Consider the following 26,209-nt stretch of genomic DNA (forward strand, 5'->3'; position numbering starts at 1 on the left):
TAAAAGAACATAGGTGTGAATATCATCAGTGTCAATTTTAGATTTTCTGGTCTTGGGTTACTGAACTATCAGAAGCTGCCAGTTAGTTGTTTAAAGCAACAGAACAAAGCATATGGAGTTGAGACTTCCGACAAAGGGGAAAAAACTCTACCCGCAGATCAAAGCTCTTGAGTTGTCAACATTTTATAAAGTAACTTGACAAAAAAAAATATGAGGAACAGCAGTAAACTGGTAGTAAATAGTAGCTGAGGAGAACTTGGTTAGTTCTCCTAGTCATGTAGGATTATTATTATCAAGAAAGATGCTATAAAATCATTTTTTCATGGTTTCACAATGACACCCCAAGAAGTATAGCATGATCATAATGACAGAAAACAAATCTTAGTAACCAGGGTCATTTAATCAAATAAAGCCTGAACTAGTACCTACTATGTTTAATATCTCATTTGCACTCGAGTTTTCCCTTCCTTGCAATATTTGGGAATTAAGTGACTAATACATAGAGACATACTTCAAATCTACAGTCAAAAGCATTACAACAGCAGAAAGGACTGAAGCCATCTTAAATTAAAACATTCTTTAATAAAAAGTAATCAAGTTTATAAAATACTATTCTTCATGTAATTTAAAACTGTCACCAACACTAACAGATTACTCTGAGAATTATTTTTAAACTGGATATTATAGGAAATGATTAACTAACATGTTTGCCACTGAAGATATAAATATGAATATATTCCTAAGCAAATTTGTAAATTGTCTATCCTACTGAACTTAACCACTGTGCATTTCAACCATATATGATGAAGAATCAGGGATACTTTATTTACCTGGCCTTTCTAGGTATTAAATTTTGTTTAATAGTGTTCAATAAATATTATAAAGGTATTAGGTTTCTGGCACTCTGATTTGGCTTTGCCAATCTTTTTATATGAATGCTATCCTGTAGAAATGTTTGAGATTTTGGACTTGTTCTCTGTATTGTCCAATAGAGTAGCCACTGATCACAGGTGGTTACACAGCACTAGAAAAGTAGATAGCAAATGAGAAATTCTATTTTAAATTGTATTTTACTTAAATAATTTAATGTAAAGAGTTAGTGGTGGCCAGTGGCTATCATATTGGACAACACAGTTTGACCTAGCAATTTAATGAATATCACCATTTTTTTTCCTTACAGGTAACAACACAGTCTTTCTCTTACTTATAATTATGTGATTATTTGCCTTTCTAGACAACTAGAATATGGAACTTTGGAGGACATACACTGGGCATGTCCTCCATTGTCATATACATTTTTTTAAAGATTTTATTTTATTTTTTTATTTATTTGAAAGAGTTACAGAGAGAGGTAGAGCCACAGAGAGAGAGAGAGAGAGGTTTTCCATCTGCTGGTTCACTCCCCAAAAGACCACAATGGCAGCCAGAGCTGAGCTGATCTGAAGCCAGGAGCCAGGAGCTCCCTCTGGGTCTCCCATGCAGGGGCAGGGGCCTAAGGATTTGGGCCATCTTTCATTGCTTTCCCAGGCTGTTGCAGAGAGCTGGATTGGAAGTGGAGCAGCCAGGACTTGAACTGGTGCGCACATGGGACGCTGGAGCTCCAGGCAGGGGCTTTAATCTGCTGCGCCACAGGCACCGGTCCTGTCATATCTATTTTCAATGGAGACACAGGACTTGTTTTAAGGGTAGACATACAGATTGTCTAGGTTTTATTCTTTACAGGGCATACCATCTTTACTTAAACATCATCTCCTCTTTCCCTGTTCCTTAACTTCATGGGTTACATTACTTCCATAATCATATATTTGGATTCTTTAGAATTCTTCTAATGTTTCTTATGTGAATATTGGATTTTTGCCAGAAAAATTTTTAAGAAGACTGCCATTTTAATTCATTTCATTAACTTAAATCTTGTATATTCCACATCCATTTTTTCCTGTTATGGTTTAGTACAAAATTTTAGCAAGTTAATTTAAAACTTACCCACATTTCTTAATCAAAAATATATAATAGAAAAAATGCATTTTACATTCCTGTAAAAGACATATTTCTTGTATCCTTGGGAATTTTATACTACAAAATCTGACTTAAAATGTCAATTAATTTTCATTTAAAACTTTTGTCATTATTATTATTGTAGAACTACTATTGTTATTAAGGAATTTGGTTTGGGGACCAGCACTGTGGTGTAGTAGGTTAGGCCTCTGCCTGCAGTGCTGGCATTTCATATGGGTACTGGTTTGAGTCCCAGCTGTGCCACTTCTGATCCAGCTCCCTTCTTATGCATCTGGGAAAGCAGTGGAAGATGGCCCAAGAACTTGGGCCCCTGAAACAACATGGGAGATTCGGAGGAAGCTGCTCACCCCTGGCTTTAGATCAGCCTTCCTCCAGCCATTGTCGCTATTTGGGAAGTGAACCAACAAATGTAAGACGTCTCTGTCTCTCCCTCTCTCTCTGTCTATAACTCTGCCTTTAAAATAAAAAATAAATCTGAAAGAAAAAAAGATTTTGGTTCACTTCATGGATTTATCGACCTTTTGATCTGCTATGCCCCAAATTTTGAAAATAATTGAATATTATAAACAACTAATTACAATTAAAGGTCATAACCATGTACATTCTTAAAAAGATAAATATCTGGATATGACTTCAGTTTTCCTCATTTGCTGTCCATTCTAGAATTTAAATTCATACTGCAGAAAAATTTTCTTCATAGAAGGTAAGGTATGGAGGATTAGGGATGGGAAAAGACATGTCAGGCCAGTGTGCTATTCTGTAGTCAACATCTCATGAAAAAAGGTTGCTCCCAGTTGGCCTCCCTGTGTCCCTAACCTGGGCGACTGTAGGTTGTCAGGTTGCTGTCGCTATTCCCGTTGCCTGCCGTGCAGCAGTTGATGGAGCAGTCGCTGTGGTTGTTGCCGGTGTTTGGCCACGTGTCTGCCAGCCATGGCTGTGTGGCAGGTTCACTGATGTTGAGCAATCCAGGCCTATGGGAAGAAGCACAGAGAAGCAAAGGGGATGTACACAGCAAACAACGCCAACACAGGCTTCACTGCTTTATTCTCACAAACATCTGGGTAAACTATGCTGAGCGATGTTGGGATTCCTTTTGTTCACAGGCAAGGTGACTGTACTATCAGGTTCTGGGGTTTGCTGCAGTTTACCCAGAAGTAACTGTAAACTGGCAGAGCTTACACCTAACATCCTGTGCCATGCACAACCTTCTCCTCATTTAGTCATATGATTGAAAAGCAAACATGGAATCTGAAAGTATAAACACATACGTATTTGAGTCATTTAGTGGCTTGACAAATGCCCTAGAAAAGGCAGTTTTCCATGCTCCCATTTTGACCCAGTCGAAAATGTACAACTCTTCTCACATCATCACCGAAAAAAGGAACAAGCTCCTCTACGTAGACAATGTAGCCTTCCTATCAAGCACATTCATATGGGTTTCTTCAAAACTGTGTCCCTGAAATTGAGCGTGAGGCTCTGAGACATTTTGCCCGGAGCTCCACCAATGTTTCAGTGCATAGTTCTGGAAGCCTGTCAACATTTTTCTGATGGTGATAATTTAAAATGCCCTGAGTCCCCACATAAGCAAAGGAAAGCTACTGAATTAAATCTGGTAAAACAAAATTGTGCACTGAAAGAAATATTAGTGCTCATTTTTTTTTCAATGGGAGGCAGGGGAAAATAACAGATGGTGATCCTCTTTGACAACGCATTGCGAATGCAAACTGCATCAGTAGTTATGAATGGGAGCCCCTGACCACTGGTACAAGGGACTCAGGCTGGAGTTCATGAAGGGCATGCTTCACGGCCTTTGCCAACATTGATTCAACATGTTAAATCAGTGAATAAGGCAACAATGTATGATTTGCTGCTCCAACAGACAGACTGATGCTACAGACTCCATAAAAGGATTTTATTCGTGGTTTCATTTGCTTCATGCTCAATTGTGGTTTCTTTGTTAAAGTGCAATAACAAGCAATTTACCTGGGAAGCAAAAATTTGATATTTAACCCTTCATAGTTCCTCTTCTGCCACATAAGTAGTCAACTGAGGGTGCCAACATTGTGGCATAGAGGGTAAAGCCACTGCCTGCAATGCTGGCATTCCTTATGAGCACAGGTTCGAGTCCCGGCTGCTCCTCTTCTGATCCAGCTTCCTGATAATGTGCTTGGGATTGCAGGAGAAGATGGCCAGAGTGCTTGGGCCCCTGAACCCACATGGAAGACTTCAAAGAAGCTTCTGGCTCCTGGCTGCAAACCATCCCAGCTCTGGCTATTGTGGCCATTTGGGGAGTGAACTAGTAGATGGAAGACCCCTCTCTCCATCTCTCCCTCTCTCTCATTCTCTGTAACTCTGCCTTTCAAATAAACAAGTAAATCTTTTCTTTTTTTTTTAGGTAGTTAACTGAGGAAGTTTATTATGCAAATAATGGTAATTTAAGTAATGATTCACTTTGAAGAATATGGATTTGTAACTCAAACATCTGTATCCATATGTGTGTACACATATAGTTATTCAGTGAAATGAATGTATATACTTTTTGCTTTCAATGTGAGGCCTTATTCTGAATTTATTCACATGCATTAACTCATGCATTTAGTCAGCACCACAATTTTACAAGGGTAGGGGCTGGTATTATGCAACTTTACAGGTGAGAAACTGGCACACCTGAAAGTATCAGAAACTTGTGCACAGTCATAAAAGTGAACACACAGTAGAACTGGTATTCAAACTCAGGCAGTCTGGCCATGGAGTCCACCCTTGGATGTAGAATGATATAAATACATATGCTGGAGAGTGTGGAAGTCTCCTAAAGCACTCAGATATTCGTAATAAAAGGATGTGGATTCCAAGCTTTTGTATAAAGTATTAAAAGGCCCTGACACAGACACACTGTGCTGGACAGGGGAGCTACAAAAGCTGTTCCAAAGAGTTAAGGAACTTCTAACAGAAGCTCCAACATTGGGAATCGCTGACGGCAGGATTCTATGGAATATGGATTCCAGGATTTGGATTCCAAGGCTTTGTATGAAGCTTTAAAAGGCCCGGATATAGACACCCTGTGCTGGACAGGGGAGCCACAAAAGGTGTTCCAAGGAATTAAAGAGCTTTTAACAGAAGCTCCAACATTAGGAATTCCTGAACAAGCCGTTCATAGAAAGATCCTCTTCAGATCAGTTACAGCTTAAATGGAAGGGACCTTACCAGGTGCTATTGAGCATGACTACTCAGTAAAATTAGGGTTATAGCTCTACCTCTTACATCTTCACAGGTGAACTGAAAAAGACACACCTGATTATTCCTGCAAGCCAATCAGAGATCTTAAGTACCTCTTCAAAAAGCAAAAAGATAAGTAAAGCATTTGCTTTCATTACATCAAGACTGCTGCACCTTAAGGCAGACATGCTGTACCTGCCTTTTCTTTGATTCTCTCTGGGAACTGTTATAGACAATAAAACTCCTAATGGGTTCTTCTATTATAACCCTCTACGCTCAAGCTAAATGGGTTTATAATTACATAAGGGTAGCCTATAACCACCCACTATCTGGGAGATGTGAGATATGTTCTTTCCATCTTAAGAGGCACACCACTCACAATTGGTTTTGTTCCAGGTTTTGCTTATGCTAATTAACAAACGTGTATGTTTCAGAACTCACCAACTTCTGGGAATAACTGGCCATGCAGGGGACACAGCCACTGGCAGTGTCTAAAAGCACTCCAGCTCATAAAGCGAATTTGTTAGATGAGATAGAGTCTTCCAGACCCAGGATAGGCAGGGCCTGTGCTATGCCCCTCAGAAGCAGGAAGCAGCTATAGAAGATATGACGATTCTACGCCCTTCAACATCCCTTAAGATTAAGGGACTGAAATCTCTCTGAGGGGAGAATGATGTAGGCAAGCAGACAGGATAAACTTGATTAGATTTGCAAGCTGGAAGACTGCGGCCCCTGTGTGACCTCACACCCCTACTTGATCCCACCTGTACATCCACCTGCCAATCAGGCTGTGTAACCACTCCCCTTTGGAAGTGGATAAAAAGCCTGGAACAGAGTGGGCTCCTCCCTTTTTTTGTTCCCTGTTTGTTGCTCTTGCTGTCCATGCCTTCATGGCCTTCGGGCTGCCCACTCCCTGCTTTCCGTCCTGCATGCTCACTGCACGTGGCTCCTGGCCTGCTCTCTGCTTGGTATGGACCCCAACTTCAGCCTCTAGACTTCTCTTTCTCCCCTAGATAAAGCCCTCACTCTCCTTTGCATTTCTCTCACTGAATGAAATCCTTAATACTTAAAAAAAAAAAAAAAAAGGAAGAGTGGAGAAACTATCTGAAGTCCTGAAATTCAGGATAAAGCTGTTAAAGACTGAGCCAACAGACTATTAAAATTGTCGATAAGAACATGCTTTGAAGAGTAATGTTGTCGAGCTGTTGAAATTCTAAACATTTAAATGCAAGCTCTGTGAGAGATATCTGGAGTCTTTGAAATAGATGTTAGTTACAGAAATTCTTCATCGAGTCATCTTTAGCTTTCTGATTTTATTTTCCCTGCACTTAAACCATGAATGTTATCACTGTAGAAGTTATTAAAATAAAACTCCACATTGGACACTGTACAGATGTTATGGGTTGTTTGATGTATGGGTCAAGTTGAAATTTTCCACAGTCTGACTCACATGTTTCTAAAGGAAAAGACAATATTTCTGTGCTACTACGATTCCCTCTGAAAAACACTTTCTCAGTGAATGCTTTGCTGTCATCAGAGGCTGAGAGAACTTTGCATACATATGGGTGATTTCTAACAGCAAGGAGGCTTAACAATATAAATCCTAGTTTTCTGCTTAGACTTGAGTTGGGAATGCTAATTATTTAAGGGAAAAGGTGAGTTATGGTTATGTGCCCAAATGAACACTAAAATGCCCTATGTGTATTATTCTTTTTAAACCAAAAATTCCTTAGGCTGCCTTTTATATGTTTAGCCTTTCCTAGTGTGGTATGTGACCGATTTTAGCTGCCCAACAGTAACATGTGAAGCAGAAGCAAAAAATACGTTGGTTAAAGTGATGAACAATCATCCAAAACACTATTAAACAATGTTATCATATCTGAGCATGTGCAAGTCCAAAATTTCTTTGCATCAAAATCAACTTATGCTTCAACTCATTTTCCATGAACTTTTTGAGGTACCCTTGTAATCTCTTACGGGGATAGATTTGTGTCATGAAGGAAAAGAAGGCATATATACATTAATCATTATCTGGGAATGACCTTTAATCCTTCACCTTGTCTTTCCTAAGTTATTCCAATCAAGCACTCCAAGAAAAACTATTTGAATTGTTCAACCACAAAATAAAATACTTTAGGGTCCAGGAGCTGGGAAAACTAGTGGCAAAACCTGGCTGAAGGGGTCGTCAGGCGGTAGGCTGTCTCCTCCTCCCACTTGGATGAGTTTTAAAGCCTGAGGATAGAGCTAAGACATCCAATGTGAGACAGAAAAGTACAGTTTGAGCTATATTTCTTTCTCACCTCCCACTGACAGGAGATGCGGCACTGGCATTCCCTCTGAGGCGAGTCTCACTTTTCCACCCCCTTTTCAGATTTTTCTCTGCTTTGACATGCTTTATGCTGTGGTGTAGATTCTAAGTAGGTTTTTTTTTACAAGAGGTGCCAGGATATTTGAGGTTGAAAATTCAACAACTAGGGACAGCTACTTAATATGTCTATGGTCCTCGCCCTGGATAATGTCAATGTTCTTTGCTCCTTTCCAGCTGGGAAAAGGTCCCTCTGCTTACCACAATCCTCATTTTCTGTTGTCTGGGAATAACTGACTTCATAATCTTGAGAATTATTAGAGAGTATGAGATAGTCTATTCCTATAGTAAACACACAGCCCTAAATAAAGGGCTTGAAAGCATGAAGGACTTCAGGCCAACACTGTGGCATAGTAGGTTAAGTCTCCGCCTTCAGTGCTGGCATCACATTTGGGCACCAGATTAAGTCCCAACGCTGCTCCACTTCCGATCCAGCTCTGTGCTGTGGTCTGGGAAAGCAGTAGAAGATGACCTGAATGCTTGGGCCCCTGCACCCATGCAGGAGACCGGGAGGAAACTCCTGGCTTCTGGTTTCAGATCAGCCCAGCTCCGGTCATTGCAGACATTTGGGGAGTGAACCAGCAGATAGACAAACTCACTCTCTTTCTGTAACTCTGCCTCTCAAATAGATAAATAAATCTTTAAAAAAAAAAAGACATCAAGAACTGAACCCAGGTCTTCGAACATCCATTTAATAATCATTCGCTCCTTCATGCCTTTCTTAGATACTTACTGATGACATCTTTCAAAAATTAATCTTCCATGATTTATGGAATTTATTGTTGTCATTCACTGAATCACATTTATTATATTATAAAAATTTCATTCATTGATAGATCATGCCATGTCTGCACTCCACAGTCTCACATCCTATTGTCAGAGACAATCACATACCCTAGGGGTCGACACACTCCTTCGGTAAAGGACCACACAATAACCTTTTACAACTCTCAGGCCATATGGTACCTGTCTGTACCGACCCAATTTTGCCATTGCAGCTCCAAAGCACTCATGGAAATATGCAAACAAATGAGCATGGCTACATTCTTATAAGACTTTGTTTATACAAACAGGTGGCAGGTTAGATTTGGCCCAAAAGCCAGAAAGATACAAACAAAAGAATTGCATTCCCTCTTGTTAGGTGCTTAATTATAGGAGCTCACAGCACAAAGTTCATGGAGGATATGGCAGGTGAAGTTCAATAAACGAAGGGCAATGGGCTGTCATCCCAGGCTGGCATAAAACATGTGCAGCGTAATAGGGACACGTAAGAGAATCCAACATTGGCAAAGGCCAGGTGGGTGACAGGGGATTGCAGTGTATGGCACAGACAGATGCTTCATACCTATGAAGCAAATCTGCAAAGCCCTTGGATGTGTGGGTTTTACATGCAATGCTGAGTGAGTGAGAGATTTGATATTTTAATCATGCTGGGTCCTCTTGAAAGTGGGATTTTCAGCAGCTCAAAGACATGACCAATATGCATTTCATCAGATCATTTTGGCTTCAGTGGGCAAATGCATTGCGCAGGATGTAATGTTCATAAAGAAGCTGAAGAAAGGCCAGCTGGAAACTTTTGTCGTAGGTTAGATAAAAGGAGAACAAGGGCTTGAAGTGAGACTATTAGAGGTAGTGCAGGTGGTCAGAGCTAACATCAACGAGATGCAGAAGGTAGAGAGGATGACTAGAGGCTTTGGTTTGTGTATTGTCAGTCAAGTGATGTGGGAGGGCCGATGCGACACACAAGGGAAATCACTTTGTAAGAGATGGACATGAGAGAAGGCAATGCAGAGATGTACTCCACTAGTATCCTCTTACCCCCACTGGATCACAAAATAGACTCAAACACCCTACCCTCACAAACAGGAATGAGGCATGAGGCTTCTTCCTAATGCACCTCTAGGTTTCTTTGCTTCTCTCCTGCTCTGTTTATTCCACAACCCTTATTAGCTGCTGATACAAGACAGCTTGACTTTTAAAAATATGCTGATTGTTTTTCTCTGTCTCCCCACTAAAATGTAAGGTCCACAAGGACAGGAACTTTTAAATGCTTTGCTAAGTGATGTATTTCAAGTAATCAAAAAGAGTAGCTGTCACATAGTAGGTATTCAACATATTTAAAGAGCACATTTAAAATTGTCTTTAAGATCTTTATTTCACGCCTTCCTCTAACTTTCCAGCATCTTCTATCATCTCATCTTAGAAAGCAATCATTTCCACTTACTCTTATTAAATAAATCAGTCTCACTATGGATTCTACTGTTGTGTAGAAAAGGCTATGTTTGCATTGTCATATAGTGAGCTTCCCAGCTAGGCAATTCAGGTACTATGTAGCTTTTCAGTCCCACCACAGAAACGTGACTTGCTACCTATGCTACCCATGCTTTTCAGCCACTGTTTCCAATGTGACGTTTTGGTCTATCTGGGCTGTGAATTCACTTACGGCAGGAAGCAGGCTGGTATTGTCTGAGTCTGCACCTGTGTGTGAGCATGTGCACACACTTGCATGCACAGAGGCTAGGGAAGAACATATAGAAGATGCTCAATGAGCACTTTCCGATGATGCTTTGATGAACAGCAAAGCTGAGGTCCACAGTCCCAATTGTTCACATGTAGAGAGGTGGTTGAATAATCAGGCATTCTACATCTACCCTCAAGAAAATGTTATCGTGCCAAAGGTTCTTTCATGAATGTCTGAGTTGTGATTTAGATAGGATTCCCCCGGATGCAAAAACACATTCTGCTTTCATTTCTACGGCAAGTGCTTTTATTCCTGATGAAGATCTCCCTGGTTTGGGGTCTTCCAGCAGCTGCCTGTGTTTCACAGTTCTGAAAATAGGAGGCTAGCAGTACCTGGGAAAGAAAACATTAGCGTTTCTTGCCAAACTGGTACAGCATGGGCTAAAGAAGATTACCATTATTTAACTGCTCTTTGTTATACTTGTATTCTACTCAATTCCATGATTTTCCTATTGGATGATATGTTTGTGGGATTCAGGGTTAACACACTCCTCATTTTAGTTTGCCTAGCAGCAAGCACTAACTATACAAAGAAGGACACCCAGTAAGTTAATCGAATTTGAATTAGAAAATCATTTAGGTTGGAGATTCTTTTTTCCTACAGCCTAAGATAGATGTTACTATTTTTTGAGGAAAAAAAATCCTTTCTGTGGAAAATCCTGAAGGTTGGCTCACGTAATTTATACCTTATTTCAGCCCCTTTAAGCCGCCTGTCACATCAATTTGTGATTTCTCTGTGAATATATTAAAGTTCACTGAATAATAATTATCAAAAAATATCATAAATCTAGGATTGAGGTTCATTTCAATTAGAGTATGGGAAAAGGCTCTTTGTTAACAAGCTACCTAGATTTCTTCTTTTATCTCAACATAGTTCACTATGAATGGAAATGTGAACTATGTTGATTTCACAAGAACAAACAAACATAACCTGCAACAACTTATGAGTAACTGCTGTGTTCAGCAGGTTTGCAAATGAACACTTTTTCTTTGATATTATCTGTTAACTAACTATATTTCTTAATCTTCATAAATGCCACAGCTTAATCACTTTAACTCCTTTTAATCATTTGCTAAATCAGCAAGTCTGTTTTTCTTGGTTCAAGTGCTCCCTCTGGTGTTCGTTAGTTGAGATGCAACTGCCCTTACCAATATCTGCATTTGAGTCTAAAGTTTGGTTCAACAGCGTTAACAAAATACAGATTTTTTAAAAAAAGACATAAAGAAACTTCACCTTTAAATTAAACTCCAAAGAAAGTGATACCAGGAAGAAACACAATAAGAAATATTTGCAATTCCCTTTAGTATCAACAAAAACAAGTGAGACAATTACCTCCCTCCACTGCTCACAGCGTCTCCTCCTCTCTGATAAGTTACTAGAATGTTACAAAAAAAAGAAAAAGGAACAGTTACAAGACATGCTTATATACTGAAAGCTATTGCATTCATGAGCATATCTTCTATATCGTATTCTTTCTCCCTTCCTATACAGAAGCATCACAACAACCATCACAGGACATACCAGATTTCTTAGTCACTTGGTAACTTTCTAAAAAATGTTTAGAATGAAATACAAATCACTCTGATTTTCTTAGTGTTCCAACGTGGTTGAGAATTAGGCAAAAGTGAAAGTTCTGTACAATCCTATTAAATATGACTACTACATATTTGTACATTAGCATTCCCAAAGCTTCCTCTGTTTTGAATTTCCTGCATCACACAATTTCATGATTTTGTATGTGTCATCTTGCATTCAGAAAGAAACCTCTAGTGGACTATTGTCTCAGAAGCCTGAGTACCAGCAAGACAAAGCTAAATGTTAAACCTTCTTCCTACATACAACTATGCATGCCAAGCTGTGTCTATTAAATAATGCATCTGATTTTTTTTATTGTGAGTTTCAGATACCTTCTCATTGTATTTACATTAGACATGTATCTATAATCGAAACACACTGTAATGTTCTTGAAGGCATTGTTAGCTTAATAAATTTGGCCATAAAAATTTAGCTATAACAATAACAACACCAACAACAAAGATTTGCACATAGTTAGGCCTGAGGTTAAGAAGATTAGCTTTTCTGTAAACAGAGACATGTTTTCTAGGAAGAAATGTGTTTCTAAAAGCTGCCAAATTCTGCTACTTAGAAAAACTCCAAACTGGGAGTCTGCTAGGGAGAGATAACTGCTCCCAGTGATTAGAATAACTGGATTAAATGCGGGAAGGCATAACTTCAGGTACACCTTCTACCAGGGGTGATCCAAGAGCAGAGGCCCTACTTTGAAAGAGACTGAATAGAACTGAATATTAGGATTTTCACTTGGGGGATAATGAAAAGTTTTATGTATGTTTCACATGTGCTGGACATTTTGGTTACCTTTAAGAATACTGATTCTCTGACAGAGGATTACAAAGGAGAGAAACTTTTGTTGGAAAATCTGAAAGCTGAAGTTAAGGGGGAGAAATGTGCTGCCAAGTATGAAATAATCAATAAGGTCATTAGCATGTTAAATCATGCTGAGGATAGAAGCAGTGTGTCTGCTTAATGAAACACATGCAAACAAGGCTGAGATGCAGTGTGGAGCTGTGAACAAACAATTGCATCCAATGGATGGAAAGCAAGGCCAACCGTTTCCACTTCAAAGGCATGCCTGGCGTGGATAAATGAAGTATTGTATTCCATTTTATGTCCTCTCCCCCAACTTATGGCAGAAAAATGAAATAAAAACAGAAACACAATAGTATAACACATGCCAAACTACCAAAGGGAAGGAGGAGGGTAAGTGCAAATATATACCTGTTGGTGTGAAGGTAAAAGACGGGACTGAAAAATCAAAACAAAATATAAACCAGTTATTAAGCTGAAGAAAGAAAGGGAACATATCACATTAGTATAAATCAAGCAGACAGCTGAACATAAAACAAATGTAAATAGCTAAGTCCGTTGCTCTGACACTCTGATATATGAATAAAACCAAATCTGGGGTTGACAAAAGCAGCCTGCCTCTACAGGTACCATTTTGAAGTATCTGACATCCCAGCGCGCCTGGGGAGCTGTGCTGGGTTAGCCTGCGGATGACCTTGCATTTAGTAACACAGATTTAGCTCTCGGCTTTCGCACCAACAGGAATGCTCTGCTATTAATCATTTCCAAACACTGGATGATGGATTCTTAAACAAGTATTATCAGGGTCTTGCTGGAACTTTATCTAGAAATCTGAAAGTAAATGCTTATTAAAGTGGACTAATGGGGGCACTTAAGTATTCATCATAGGGTCTGGGGAGGAAGGAGGGAAGGAGGATAGGGAGGGAGGGAAGAGAGTGGGAGGGAGAAAGGGAGGGAGGGAGGGAAGAGAGAAGAAGGGAGGAAGGGAGGGAAGAAGGTAGGGAGGAAGGAGGAGGAAAGAAGGAAGGGAGGAAGGAATAAAGGAAGGAAGGGAGGGAGGAAGGAAGGAGGAAAGGAAGGAAGGAAGGAAAGAAACAAGAGAAACATAAAATCAAACTGTTTCACTGACAAGGAATGCCTGCCATTTTTACATCAACAGGGCAATGCTTCATTTTTATTATCACGGAAATTTGTGAATGGACAGAAATAAATGCAGCTTTAGATTTAAATTTTTCTGTTGCTGTCTGCATTCGGAAGATTTCTAGGAGTAGGCTGACTGTTTTTTAAATGCCACACCAGAAGCTAAACAATAGAACAATAACACCCTCGGAAAACCTTCACTGGCTCTGCAGTTATAAATCTTAATCTAATCAATAATGCCTGAAATTGAACTGCAGACCTCAAAACGAGCAGCCTCTCCTCCCCCACGTCTCCAAGCTTCTGCCATTCCTGGGTGTTGGCTAACACCAGAGCAATTTCCACATCATTTCATCGAGGGAGGATACTGACTTATTTTCCAGCCTCTTCACGTTAATTTAAGGTAAACATTGCCCTGGTAAGGAAAGCAAGGGAATCTATATTCTTCCCTTGAAGTTGAAAGTCTGCTTTTAACAACTCCTGAAGACGCATAAACTAGAATACTGATTATGTATCATGTGTCAAAAAACTGCCGAAAATATATTCACCACTTCCTATCTGAACATGGGTGAGAACTTCACTCTGGGACAAGAGCATGTGGGTGTTCAAACTGGAAGGCTGGAGCAGCCTCTACCCTGGCCACTTCCTACCAAACCATCTATCCCAGAGGGTACTACCAAGAACAGAAACCCAGACATCCATGTGGTGGACCAATTGATACGCTGGCCTTCGCTGGCAGCACGAAGGCCCCTGCCTTAAGAATTCTATTGTGTTTTCTTTCAGTCAGTTCTTTTCAGAGGGTCCATGTAATTTAGCTACATTCAAAAATTCTGAGCCCCAGTAACAAGTCTTCATAAAAAAATGGTACACTTGAAACTAAAGCTATTCACGCAAGAATTGAGTGCTTGAACGTTAATTGGCAGTTGCAAGGACACAAGGAAAATATGAAAGGTCCTTGTTATGACTTCTTCCTCACGGCTACCCTCAGTTGGAGGAATTGAAGAAGAGATGAAAAGAGGTCAGTCTAAATGAAATTTTCGCTGCTAGCACACCAAAGAACAATGTAATTCTCAAAGCTTCCCATAACAATAAACTCTCTATGTCCCCAGCAATGCTGGTGCAATAAGTGAATGTAACAGACAGGGGTACCAGGTGTCCAGCAGACATCCCACCCAGAGCTCCATGTAGGGGAGGACTTGTTAAGAATATCCACCATTACCCAGGGTTACACTCTGGCTGCATGCTTTATAGGTCAATAGGTTCTTCTGCATTTGTGTATTGTAAATATTTTACTTGCTTTCATCTTAAAGTCATCAGTATTGTTTGTTCAATTTAATTCATTTACTTGTAGGGCAGAGAGAGAGAGATAAAGAGATGAGGGGGAGAGACAGAGACAGAGAGAGAGAGACAGAGAAAGAGACAGAGAGAGAAACAAACAGAAATCTCCCTTCCACTAGTTCACGTCCCCCAGTGCCTACAATGGCCAAGACTGGGTCAGGAATGAAACTTGGAGCAGGGAATTGAGTCCAATTCTCCCACATAGGTGGCACGAACCCAGCCCCTTGGGCCATCACCACTGTCTCCAAGGGTCAACATTAGCAAGAAGCTGGGGTCAGGAGTGAAAGTCAGGACTTCAACTCAGGTATTCTTATGTGGGAGGCAGGTGTCTGCAATGCCAGGCTAAATGCCTGTTTTGTGACATAGAAAACTCAAGGTCTCAGGATGAACTTCCGTTTAATTGCACAGAAACAGACTTATGAAAACGTGCCAAGAAGATGAGGTGAGGAAGGCAGAATCAGTGCTCATCAGATTACATTTGTAATTATGTTCTGTGATTTCTGCTGAAACACAAGCTAGTTGGAAGGATGATGTATTAGTTTAACAGGGTCTGCAGAAAGAGCACATAGGCATTTGTCCGCATGCTCTAAGTACGTTAGTAAAGGAAAAGGAGTAATCCTGGGGCAAAAAAAAAAAAGGGGATTTCATGTCTCATATTTAGACATCAAGACAATATGCAGCATTAAGTGGTTATAATCACACAGGTATGACACCTCATTGTGACAAGAAACAGGATCTCACTGATGGGCTATTTACAAAATGGAGTTGATGATGGAGGTCTTTTGACTGGAGGATTCAAGAGACTCTGTATCTATTTGTGAATTAGTCAGATTCTTTATTCAAACCAGATTTCGAAACACAGTCCAACCCCAACACCCCACTCTTCCCCACTCCACCGCCCAGACACCCCCAGACCCCTTCCCTGTGTTGAGTTTCACACAGCACCTCGTGGGTCTGACATTGGTCTGCTTTGCTCACGTGATGAGCACCAGTTCTCTTTGAAGTAAGCAGACCCTCATTTTCCATTTCAGAGGCAGGGATGCTAACATTTGGCTTCATCTCTAGATAGGTCATGTGTTTGAAGAAAGCGTATTTAAGCATGACAATGCTAAGGCCAATCTTTGTGTATGAGGAGGCTCCTGCCAGACCACTGGCAGCAGGCACAATGACTGATTGTTGCAGTATTGGTGATGGATTGGTGTTGACCCCTTTGGACCATGGCCTCTGGTCACCAAGAGTACAACTACTTTAGGCTGCTGGCCCAGACTGTCCTGTGATTGCCTGGAGACATTCCAGCATGGGCAAGCAGTGACTTTGCCAGAGAAATGACCTGGCTGAGAAGCACAGTAAACATTCATTAAGGAAATCATTTTTGAAAATTGGAAGAAAAGAACAATAAGAAGTTACTCAGTCTCTGCTCTCTGCTAACTACAGCACATCATGGAGACATGCATTCTCCACGCACTAAGCAGAAAGCTGTTTTATGAATGAAAATATTCAGGGGGTGTTCTCCCTTTCGCTCCATGAAGGGCAACAATGTCTCCCTTAAAACTGGGTGACATAGGTCAAGGCATGCACCGATAATTCCTATGATCAGGATATTAAAACTTTTCCTCAATAATATAAATAAGTATATTAATCTCCTAAGAGAACAGGGACTGGTATAGCAGCCAGGCCTAGACCTTCCTAGCTGAAGCCTATTTTAAAGGCTAAGACCCTGAGAAAGTCTATGTCACACCAGGATGCTTCAAAAAGTTCACAGAAAAGAGAATAAAAAGTTCAGTTTAATTTGGTGCAAAACAGTTTGAAATCCATGCACAGTCTTGTCTTAATGCACATTCCTGTTGGCTTTTTGAAGACCCCTGGTGTGTAAATGCTGCAAAAACAAAACAAAAAAAAAAACAACAGCAACAAAAAAAAAAAAAAAACAAGCATGTTTAAAATCTTTACATCTTTATAGAAGAGCTTTATGAACATGGAGACATATGAAACAGGTAGGACAGCTGACACCTTTCCTGATGCCTGCGTAGGTGCTGGTGAGTCCATTCCTCTTCTTGCGATGCCGGTAAAGCCAGACGCTGAAGACCATGAGGATGATCCAGCAGGCAGCCCCGATGCCCGCGATGAATGCTGGCTGCTTCACCACGTCTGAGATCTGCTGCGCGAGGCTGACCTGGTCCTCAGGGGACACCGGGTTTCCGTGAGAATCTGAAAAGCCAACTTCTGGTTGATTTGGGTTTACAACTCAGTATGCTAATGCCAGCATGTGCCTAGGATATCAAATGGCTGCTGCTTTATTCTTTTAGTGTTTGAACAACAATAAACTGCATTTCATTCTGCACCACTTACCATTATTAATTTTAAAAAGCTCAGGATACTTTCAAACTATACTTATGGGACTGAATTTAAAAACAAAGACAATGGTAACTGCTTTGCTCTTTTTTTTTTCCCCACCCTTTCTGAGTGGCAGAGAGTCTGGTGTAGGGGTGGGGTGGGGATATATCTCTGGTCTCCTCTCAAATAACCGCAATAGACTAGGCTGGGTCATGCCAAAGCCAAAAGTCAAGAACTTGAACGAGGTCTCCCATGTGGGTGGCAGACACCCAACTACTTGAGCTATAATAGCTGCCTCCCAGAATGCACATTGACAGGGAGCAGGGATTTGGAGCAGAGTCTGGTATTAAACCTGGGATTTGCAATGTAGCATGCAGATGCACCCACTGGCATTTTCTGCTATGCAAAGTAACCACCTCTGTTTTTGCTTGTATTCCAAGGAACTCTGTATATTGTTATATAGATTAAGTTTCACAATATGGTTTCAACTATGGAGAAAAATTTTTAAAAATATAATGTTACAAATGAAATATCTTAATGAGGTCATAGAAAAAGTAAAGGGTTTTGATAAATATGGGAAGAAAAGACAATTTTTTTCAGAAATATTCAAATATATGTTTTTAAAAAGGGAAAGATATAGTCTTTTATTCAGTATAAGATAGATACTAATAAAAAGTCTGTATCTGTGTGTGTCCCTTCCCCAAGTCTATCTCATAAGAAATTTTTTTTTTTGACAGGCAGAGTGGACAGTGAGAGAGAGAGACAGAGAGAAAGGTCTTCCTTTGCCATTGGTTCACCCTCCAATGGCCGCCGCAGCCAGCACGCTGCGGCCGGCGCACCACGCTGATCCGATGGCAGGAGCCAGGTCCTTCTCCTGGTCTCCCATGGGGTGCAGGGCCCAAGCACTTGGGCCATCTCCACTGCACTCCCTGGCCACAGCAGAGAGCTGGCCTGGAAGAGGGGCAACTGGGACAGAATCCGGAGCCCCGACCGGGACTAGAACCCGGTGTGCCGGCACCACAAGGTGGAGGATTAGCCTAGTGAGCCATGGTGCTGGCTTCTCAGAAGATCTTTATCTGTCTTAGAAACACATTATTTGAATCTATGTTCAAACAGGTCTATAGAATTTAGGATCATTAATGTACAATGAAAATTTAAGATAACGTAACCATTGAAAGAGCTATGAAGAATCTTTCTTTTAATATAACAACCGTGACCAGCAATGGGCATAAGAAAAGAGCATTAAATATGAAAAAGTATTATTATCAGGTGTTATAAATAGTCCAAAAGACCTATTTTTGAAATCCATCTTGATTTGAGAATTAAAAACTGATGGAATAGATGATCAGTAAAATTTACTTACTTCAACTTTATGTTTTCAAACTAAGAAGATGATTTTTCAAGCTCCCATTACATCAGATCACACGCAACAACTGGCGAAGCCTTTAAAGGAAACTGCAGGCCACTGCCTCATCATCAAAGCAGTATCCCATCTGTTGGTGCCAAGTGATGCCAACCCTGGCGATGCCCAATGGGCAGAATTCTCATCGGTATCTGCCGTTTTATTGTTCCTCACCCACAAAATGTTGAAACAAGAAGTTGTCTACCCATTTTATTCAGGTGGGTGATTTCTTATGATTATTGAATAATATGACTCTCAAGGGATTCTTATAGTAAATTCTTATAATTTTATGTTGCCTCAGAATCTATTTCACATCTGAGTTTAACTTGATCACACCAAAAACAGGGTTGGTCACTCTCGACATAGTTTGTAGTTCTCTGCCTCCTCTATGTTTCTCCATATAGTCAGTCTAGATACCCAGCTCATGTGCCCTCCTCCTGGTAGCCATCTCCCTATGGGACATGTGAATATAAACTACTTTTTAAATATATATATATATATATATATATATATATATATATATGAAATACAAAGTTAGAGATGGAGGGGGTACATCTTGCACCCACTAGTTCACTCTTCAAATGGCAGCAATGGCTGGGGCTGGGCTAGGTACCCAGAGCTGCACCAGAGTCTCCCACATGGGCAGCAGGGTCCCAAGTACCTGCATCATCCTCTGCTACTTTCCCAGGCACGTTAGCAGGGATCTGGATGGAAGTGGAGCAGCCAGGACAAGAACTGGTGCCCATATGGGATGCCAGCATCACAGGTGAATCTTAACTAGCTGTGCCACTACACCAGCCTCAAAACAACTGACTTGACCGATGCCCCAAAAACATGCGCACTACACCGATGTGCAGCAGTGACAAACTTGCAGTCACAGAGTGACCCCACCCGTTAGGACTCCCCAGGAGAAACCCTGGGTGAGGCCCTGATTGCCAATGAAGACCTTGGCCCACAGCTGCTCTCTCTCTACCCCCAACCTGTTGGCTGAGCACACTGCCACAGTGGCCTTCTCCTTGGGCCTTCTCTATATGCCTCTCCTCTTGCTGATCTGCTAGTAGCAAATAACCTCTTCTATTGTGTGTGTGTGTGTGTGTGTGTGTGTGCGTGCTGTGTTGTGTTCTCTGTAACTCTCCTGACCAGTGTACTGGCCTCTCCTGACTCTGCTCTAAGTCATGGCCAGCATGAACGGACTGGACGCAGACCAGACTGGAGCTACAAGGGCATGTGTCAGCATAAGCAAGTTTCCTGAGAGAGGGACACATGCTCAGGGGCTGGACACGTGGGCATTGCACTGTCTGCCAGGATCAAGCACCACAGCCCCACACCTTGCAGTGCTGTCAGGGCAGGGGTGGATTTTATAGCCACTCTACAGAGAGACTTCAAGACCAGATGAGAGAGAATACTGCTCACACAATCTGCTTCAAGGCAGACACATTTTCCAGTTCAACAACACATTTCTTTTCCAGAAAAGAACTGGTGTAACTCATTGCATAGGAACATTTCCTAAACAGAAAAATAAATATTATTTCTGCAGATTCTGTTTTCTTGTTGAGTGATATTGTATCCAGACGAGACAACAGGCAGAAAAAAATAAGCAGCATTCAACGGTGAAGAAAACAGCCTTTGGGAAAACATTCCTTTCTATGTGAGGTGGCTAAATTCCGTCTCGTGTGTGTGTGTTTTGTGTGTGTGTGTGTGGGTGTGTGTGTGCTGTGTGCACGCGTTTTTCCTTGCACAGAATTCCAGGTTTTCTTCCATGGATGCTTAAGGCTGAAAAGCCTGTTTTCACAAGCAGTCACCTGCCTTGCCCTGCTTGTTGACTGAACGTTTCATTTCATGTTCCAGACCCTTTTATCTCTGGTCATCCTCAGCGCATTTCAGCCTCTGAAAGTTCACCACGCAGACCTATTCTTCTTATTCTGCGCACACCCTTTGTATCTGCTGGGTTTATAGATTTCATGGCTATTTGTGCAAGGTTAAGTTGGGGAGCTTCAGATTTTTATGGAAACAGCCAAGAGAGGTTCCATGCAAGCGACCAGATGGGCTTAACAGAATAAAGTGTAGTGTGACTAATGAATTACATCAGCCACTCCACATCCCAGCCTTTGTCTCCCTGCAGCTGAGGCCAGGCTAAGATATGGAAAACGGGAACACACTTATAATTTCAAGAAAACCAATTTGACCCTTAAATCCTATGATTAAAATCTTAAATCAACAAAACTGCACATGGACCTTTTTCCATTTTCCAAAAACCAAGACTCAGAATGATATGCTATTCCAACAGATAAATAGCACCAACTATCCATAGGGTCATCACAATGGGCAATTTCAATTTTAATAAATTCATACTGACATTTCACAAAGGTGGGCAATATTTAAATATTAACCACTTCCTTAAAAAACTGATTCCTCCAAAGCTTATATAACATTGTAATAAATGCATCAAGCGATATTCTGCATAGTTTCCTTGTATTGCTTGAAATAACCCCTGAAACTATCATTGTTTTAAAGGGTTTAAAATGCATAAGATAGGGGCTGTCATTGTAGCAAAACAGGTTAAGCCTCCACCTCTGACACCAGCATCCCTTGTGGGCGCTGGTTCATGTCCTGGATGCTCTACTTCCTCTTTTTCTTTAAGATTTATTTATTTATTTGAGAGGTAGTGTTACAGACAGAGAGAGTAAAAGACAGGGAGAGAGGACTTCTACCCACTGGTTCACTCCTCAAATGGCTGCAACAGCCAGAGCTGGGCTGATCTGAAGCCAGGAGCCCGGAGCTTCTTCCTGGTCTCCCACGCAGGTGCAGGGGCCCAAGCACCTAGTCTATGTTGTACTGCTTTCCCAGGCTATCACAGAGAGCTCGAGTGGAAGAGGAGCAGCCAGGACATGAACTAGCACCCATATGGGATGCCGCTGACTCAGGCAGAGGCTTAGCCCACTATGCCACAGCACCGCCCATGCTCCATTTCTCATCCAGCTCCCTGCTAATGCGCCTGGGAAAGCAGTGGAGCCCCTGCCACCTACTTGGGAGACATAGATGAAGCTCTTGGCTCCTGGTTTTGACCAGGTCCAGCCCTGGTCATTGCGGCTATTTGAGGAATAAACCAGTGGATGAAAGATTCTCTCTCTCTTTCTCTGATTCTCTTTCTCTCAGTCTGCTTTTCAAATATAAATAAATCTTAAAAAAAAAAAACGCAAAAGATAAAATCCAAAAATCAAATTCTAGTCCACGGTTGTGACACAGAAAGCAAGTTCTCCACTAAAGACTTGAAGGGGAAAGGACTCTCCCCATGAAGACCTGGGAGGCAGCTTCCAGGACAGCAACGTTGTTTCGTGGTGCTTACAGTCACACAGGCCAGGAAGAATGCACACCACTTCCAATCCTGAAACAACGAAACCCTCCCACAGACTGTGTTTCCTTCCTCCTTTCTGATGGCCCAGGGTCAACCTTTGGAGTCTCACGTTAAAGACACTCTGCCTTGCCAGGCTGTGGCCTTCAATGTGTATGTGGAACAGGTCCCCAACCCCTGGCTCCCACACACAACCTGACTTGCAGTAAACGCTACTGTGTTACGGCACAGAGATTCTACAAGTATCTCTCTTATATACGCTAGCACTGTCTTAACAATAAAACAGCCATAATAGTTTTCAAGAGGGATGTGAAGTTCTTCATGTACAGCAACAAAGTTTATCAAAACCAAATGTGCCTTAAATATCTCTTCTTAATATCTGACCTTTCTCTCTACTTCTTAAATATAATCTTATTTTGTTTTTGCTTTGCTACTGTTTATAGTCTAGATTTTACTAGTAATCACTTAGGATTTTGTATTTTATTTTCATGCCATATTATCTATAATGAATTGAAGTACAAGCCTTCTAAATGTCTGACTTTTTATTCATATAAATATTTTTGACACATATTTTATTTAACTTGCCAAGTAATTAGCATATTAGCATATTTCAATGCTCTTTTACATCTCACTTTATCTTTTGTTATGAAAAACTATTACAATTTTAAAGACACTATTATGACTATAAATTAGAAGTGGCTATATACTTCTAGTATCTACAGAACATTTTGTATGGAAGATTCTCTTTTCAAATCCAAACAACTGCAAGCTACATGAAGGGAAAGGCAATCTTTACTTGTTCCATGATGTAGTTTTAGTGCTCAAGTAATACTATCTGTTGAATATATGAAAAAAACTTAGTGGAATAGCCTTTTCCTTTAAATTATCATCTAAAATGTATGGTTGGTTTGGTTAAATGCAGTGGTTACATACATACATATATATTATATATGTATATGTGTGTACATATATGTATATATGTGTGTTTATGTATATATGCATATATATACATGTATATATAATATATATGTTATATATATATATATATATATATATATAAGTAGTGCAAACATTGTTACTATAGCTATAAGCCACATTCCATGTTCTCTGTTTCAAAAGCGTAATTGTGCTTGGTCAATTGCACCAGGGCTTGGTCACTAGCAAAACCATCAAAGCAGGACAAGGGGCTCCAAGACAGACTGTCAATCAGACCTGTGCCCACACTCACCTAACTGGATGAACTGTGGCTCGCTCTTCACCCCAGGTCCAGCGCCAGTGCTGGCTGCCACTTCCACGCTGTATCGGATGCCAGGGACCAGAGAGGGAATGACCACAGAAAACGTGGATCCATCTACCGTCTTGTTTATATGGTATCGTGTTTCATTGCCCAGACACCAAACCTGCAAGAGTGACAGAATGAACGCCAAAGCTGGTAAATAATGTAAATCAGATTAAAGATCACCAGAGATCACATTTTCAGGCCTTCAGAGAGCTCACATCTATCTGGAACCAGCTGGAAGTTTCAAAAGTCGTTTTTCCCTAAAATCTAGTTCTGAGAAGACTCTTCCAGTCCAGCTTTGTGTTAGTAGTAGCTTCAAGCCCTCATTATCCTTTCCTATATACTTTTATCATTTTTTAAAAGATGTGTTTTATTCATTTGAAAGGCAGAATTGAGAGTATGAGAGTGAGAGAGAGAGAGAGAGATCTTTCATCCACCCTATATATCATTTCACCCCCTAAATGGCTACAACAGCCAGGACTGAGCCAGGCTGAAGCCAGGAGCCAGGAGCTTTAGTTGGGTCTCCCATGTGGGTACAGGGGCCCAAGGACCTGTACCATCTGCTGCTTCCCCAGGCCATTAGCAGGGAGTTGGATTGGAAGTGGAGCAGCTAGGAGGTGAATGGGCGGCCATAATGGATGTCTGTGTTGCAGGCAGCAGTTTAACCTGTTATGCCACAGTGCCTGTCCTATCTACATATTTTTAATGGATTCTATAGATGTGCCTATAAATTCTGCCTGAAGATACTGATTCCTGTTATCTGACATCACCAGGTCCTGTATCACCCCATATCACCAGGTTTTTGTTCTTTTTCTTTTAACATCAAGAAATTATTTGCAAGAAAAAGAAAAAAATAAAATAAAAAACAGAAATAGGGACCTTGCAAAAAACTATGTATATCCAGATGAAGAACAACAAATTCTCTTTCATTTTTCAACATTTTCATTCTAGCCACAAGATGAGTGGCAGACTGACCTGATTTGACCTTCTTATTCCCTGGGCTAAAACTACCTGGCCCTGGCACTGATATCATCAAGCTAAAAAGCAATTCATGTAAAAGGAAGGAGAACTTCTCAATAACTACAAGTGTGATTACCAAAAATAAAATGGAACCCAAAGAGGAAGGACCTGGGTTCAGCACTGTGGCTCAGTGGGTTAAGCTGCTGCCTGCAACGCCAGCATCCTATATGGGTGCTGGTTTGAGTCCCAGCTGCTCCACTTTCCATCTAGCTCCCTGCTAGTGTGCCTGGAAGCAGGGGACAATGGCACAATTCTTGGTCCCCTGCACCCATGTGGGAGACCTGGATGGAGTTTCAGGCTCCTGGGCTTCGGCCTAGCCCAGACCTGGCAGTTGTGGCCATTTGGGGAATGAACCAGTGGATGGAAGTTCTCTCTCTCTCTCCCTCTCTCCCTCTCTCCCTCTCTTACTCTCTCTCCCTGTCACTCTATCTCCTTCTCTCTGTAACTCTGTCTTTCAAATAAATAAATAAATCTTAAAAATAAAAAAGTGAGGACTCTCCTACCATTTTATGTGGCCTATGGTGTGTTGAAATATTATCAATGAGGGGCCAGCACTGTGGCATACCAGGTTAACACCCTAGCCTGAAGTGCTGGCATCCCATATGGGCGCTGGTTCAAGACCCGGCTGCTCCACTTCCAGTCCAGCTCCGCTATGGCCTGGGATAGCAGTAGAAGATGGCCCAAGCTGTCGGACCCCTGCACCCACAGGGGAGACCCGCAAGAAGCTCCTGGCTTCAGATTGGTATAGCTCTGGCCGTTGCGGCCAATTGGGGAGTGAACAATCAGATGGAAGACCTCTCTCTCTCTCTCTGCCTCTCCTCTCTCTCTGTATAACTCTGACTTTCAAATAAATAAATACATCTTTTTTAAAAAAAAGAAATATTATCAATGATAGAAACTAGCATTCTGGTCTTAAACAAAGGTACTTCAAACAATTTATGGGAAATGGAATTAAATGATTAGTTTATTTGGATGCAAAAAATATTAGAAATTCATGCATATACAAGAGTTTTTAATTAACTTCAAGGAAAATGCATATTATGAAACACTATGCATGGATTAGAAAAATCTTAGCAACAAAATATAAGTATTTTTAGTTCCATTTTCACAAACTTGAAATCCTGGTATTTTTAAATGGAAATCATTAATATTCCATAAGATACATGAGATCATAAAGAATCTTAATATGTACTTGGTGCAAAAAACATTCTCATGGTAAAGAAAAAAAGTTACTGTATATTTCATTCCTTCCAATAGTGACACTTGTGAAAGAAAATTATTTTCAGGAAATTAAAAAATTTTGAATTGCACTGTGATTCTTATTTTAACTGTCACTGAAGGGTTAATGATAGAATGTCTTTTGCAATGTCCAACAAAACACCACAAGGCTTCAGTTCCCATAAGATAATGATCCTCAGAGTAGTAAAACACACTCTGTCATTTATAACACCCTAAAGCAATATGCAGGATTTTCTTCAAGCAGGCTACCGTCTTTTAACTGTGGAGGTAAGGGTATTTACGATAAATCTAAGGCTTCCCGTGTCTTCTATCACTTGGGCAATAACCCATATATTTTTTCTTTGAAAGTTCATCTTATTTGAATAATTTCATTGCATAACGGCAGCAAATGGTCAAACGCTATACCAGGATCTGACCATTTGGAAATAAAGAGTCCTTTGTGCATTTTTTCCCCAATTACATTACACAGCTGAACCAAAGCCACAAACTGATTTTGTACCAGTCAATCAGGTTCTGAAAGGCATTTTATTATTTTAAATTGACCATGAAGTTAAGTGAAATCCACCCTCTCGCATTTCTTCAGGAGAGAAATGAGTTTTGACTCT

At 40.8% G+C, this 26,209-nt stretch overlaps 1 protein-coding gene across 4 annotated transcripts in view; it reads right to left on the minus strand.

The window, feature by feature from the left end:
- ROBO1 (roundabout guidance receptor 1) overlaps positions 1 to 26,209 on the minus strand; it is a 1,215,767-nt gene that overhangs the window by 46,215 nt on the left and 1,143,343 nt on the right. For all 4 annotated transcript variants that reach the window (XM_051859421.2, XM_070071933.1, XM_051859420.2 and 1 more), the window contains 5 exons: positions 23,295 to 23,466; positions 16,989 to 17,186; positions 12,915 to 12,941; positions 11,451 to 11,493; positions 2,833 to 2,987 (listed from right to left, as the gene is read on the minus strand). In XM_051859421.2, coding sequence (XP_051715381.1) covers positions 2,833 to 2,987; positions 11,451 to 11,493; positions 12,915 to 12,941; positions 16,989 to 17,186; positions 23,295 to 23,466 — 595 coding nt within the window. The remainder of the gene's footprint in view (positions 1 to 2,832; positions 2,988 to 11,450; positions 11,494 to 12,914; positions 12,942 to 16,988; positions 17,187 to 23,294; positions 23,467 to 26,209) is intronic.

This window comes from Oryctolagus cuniculus, chromosome 4 (assembly GCF_964237555.1).
Source record: "Oryctolagus cuniculus chromosome 4, mOryCun1.1, whole genome shotgun sequence".
Lineage (NCBI taxonomy): Eukaryota > Metazoa > Chordata > Mammalia > Lagomorpha > Leporidae > Oryctolagus > Oryctolagus cuniculus.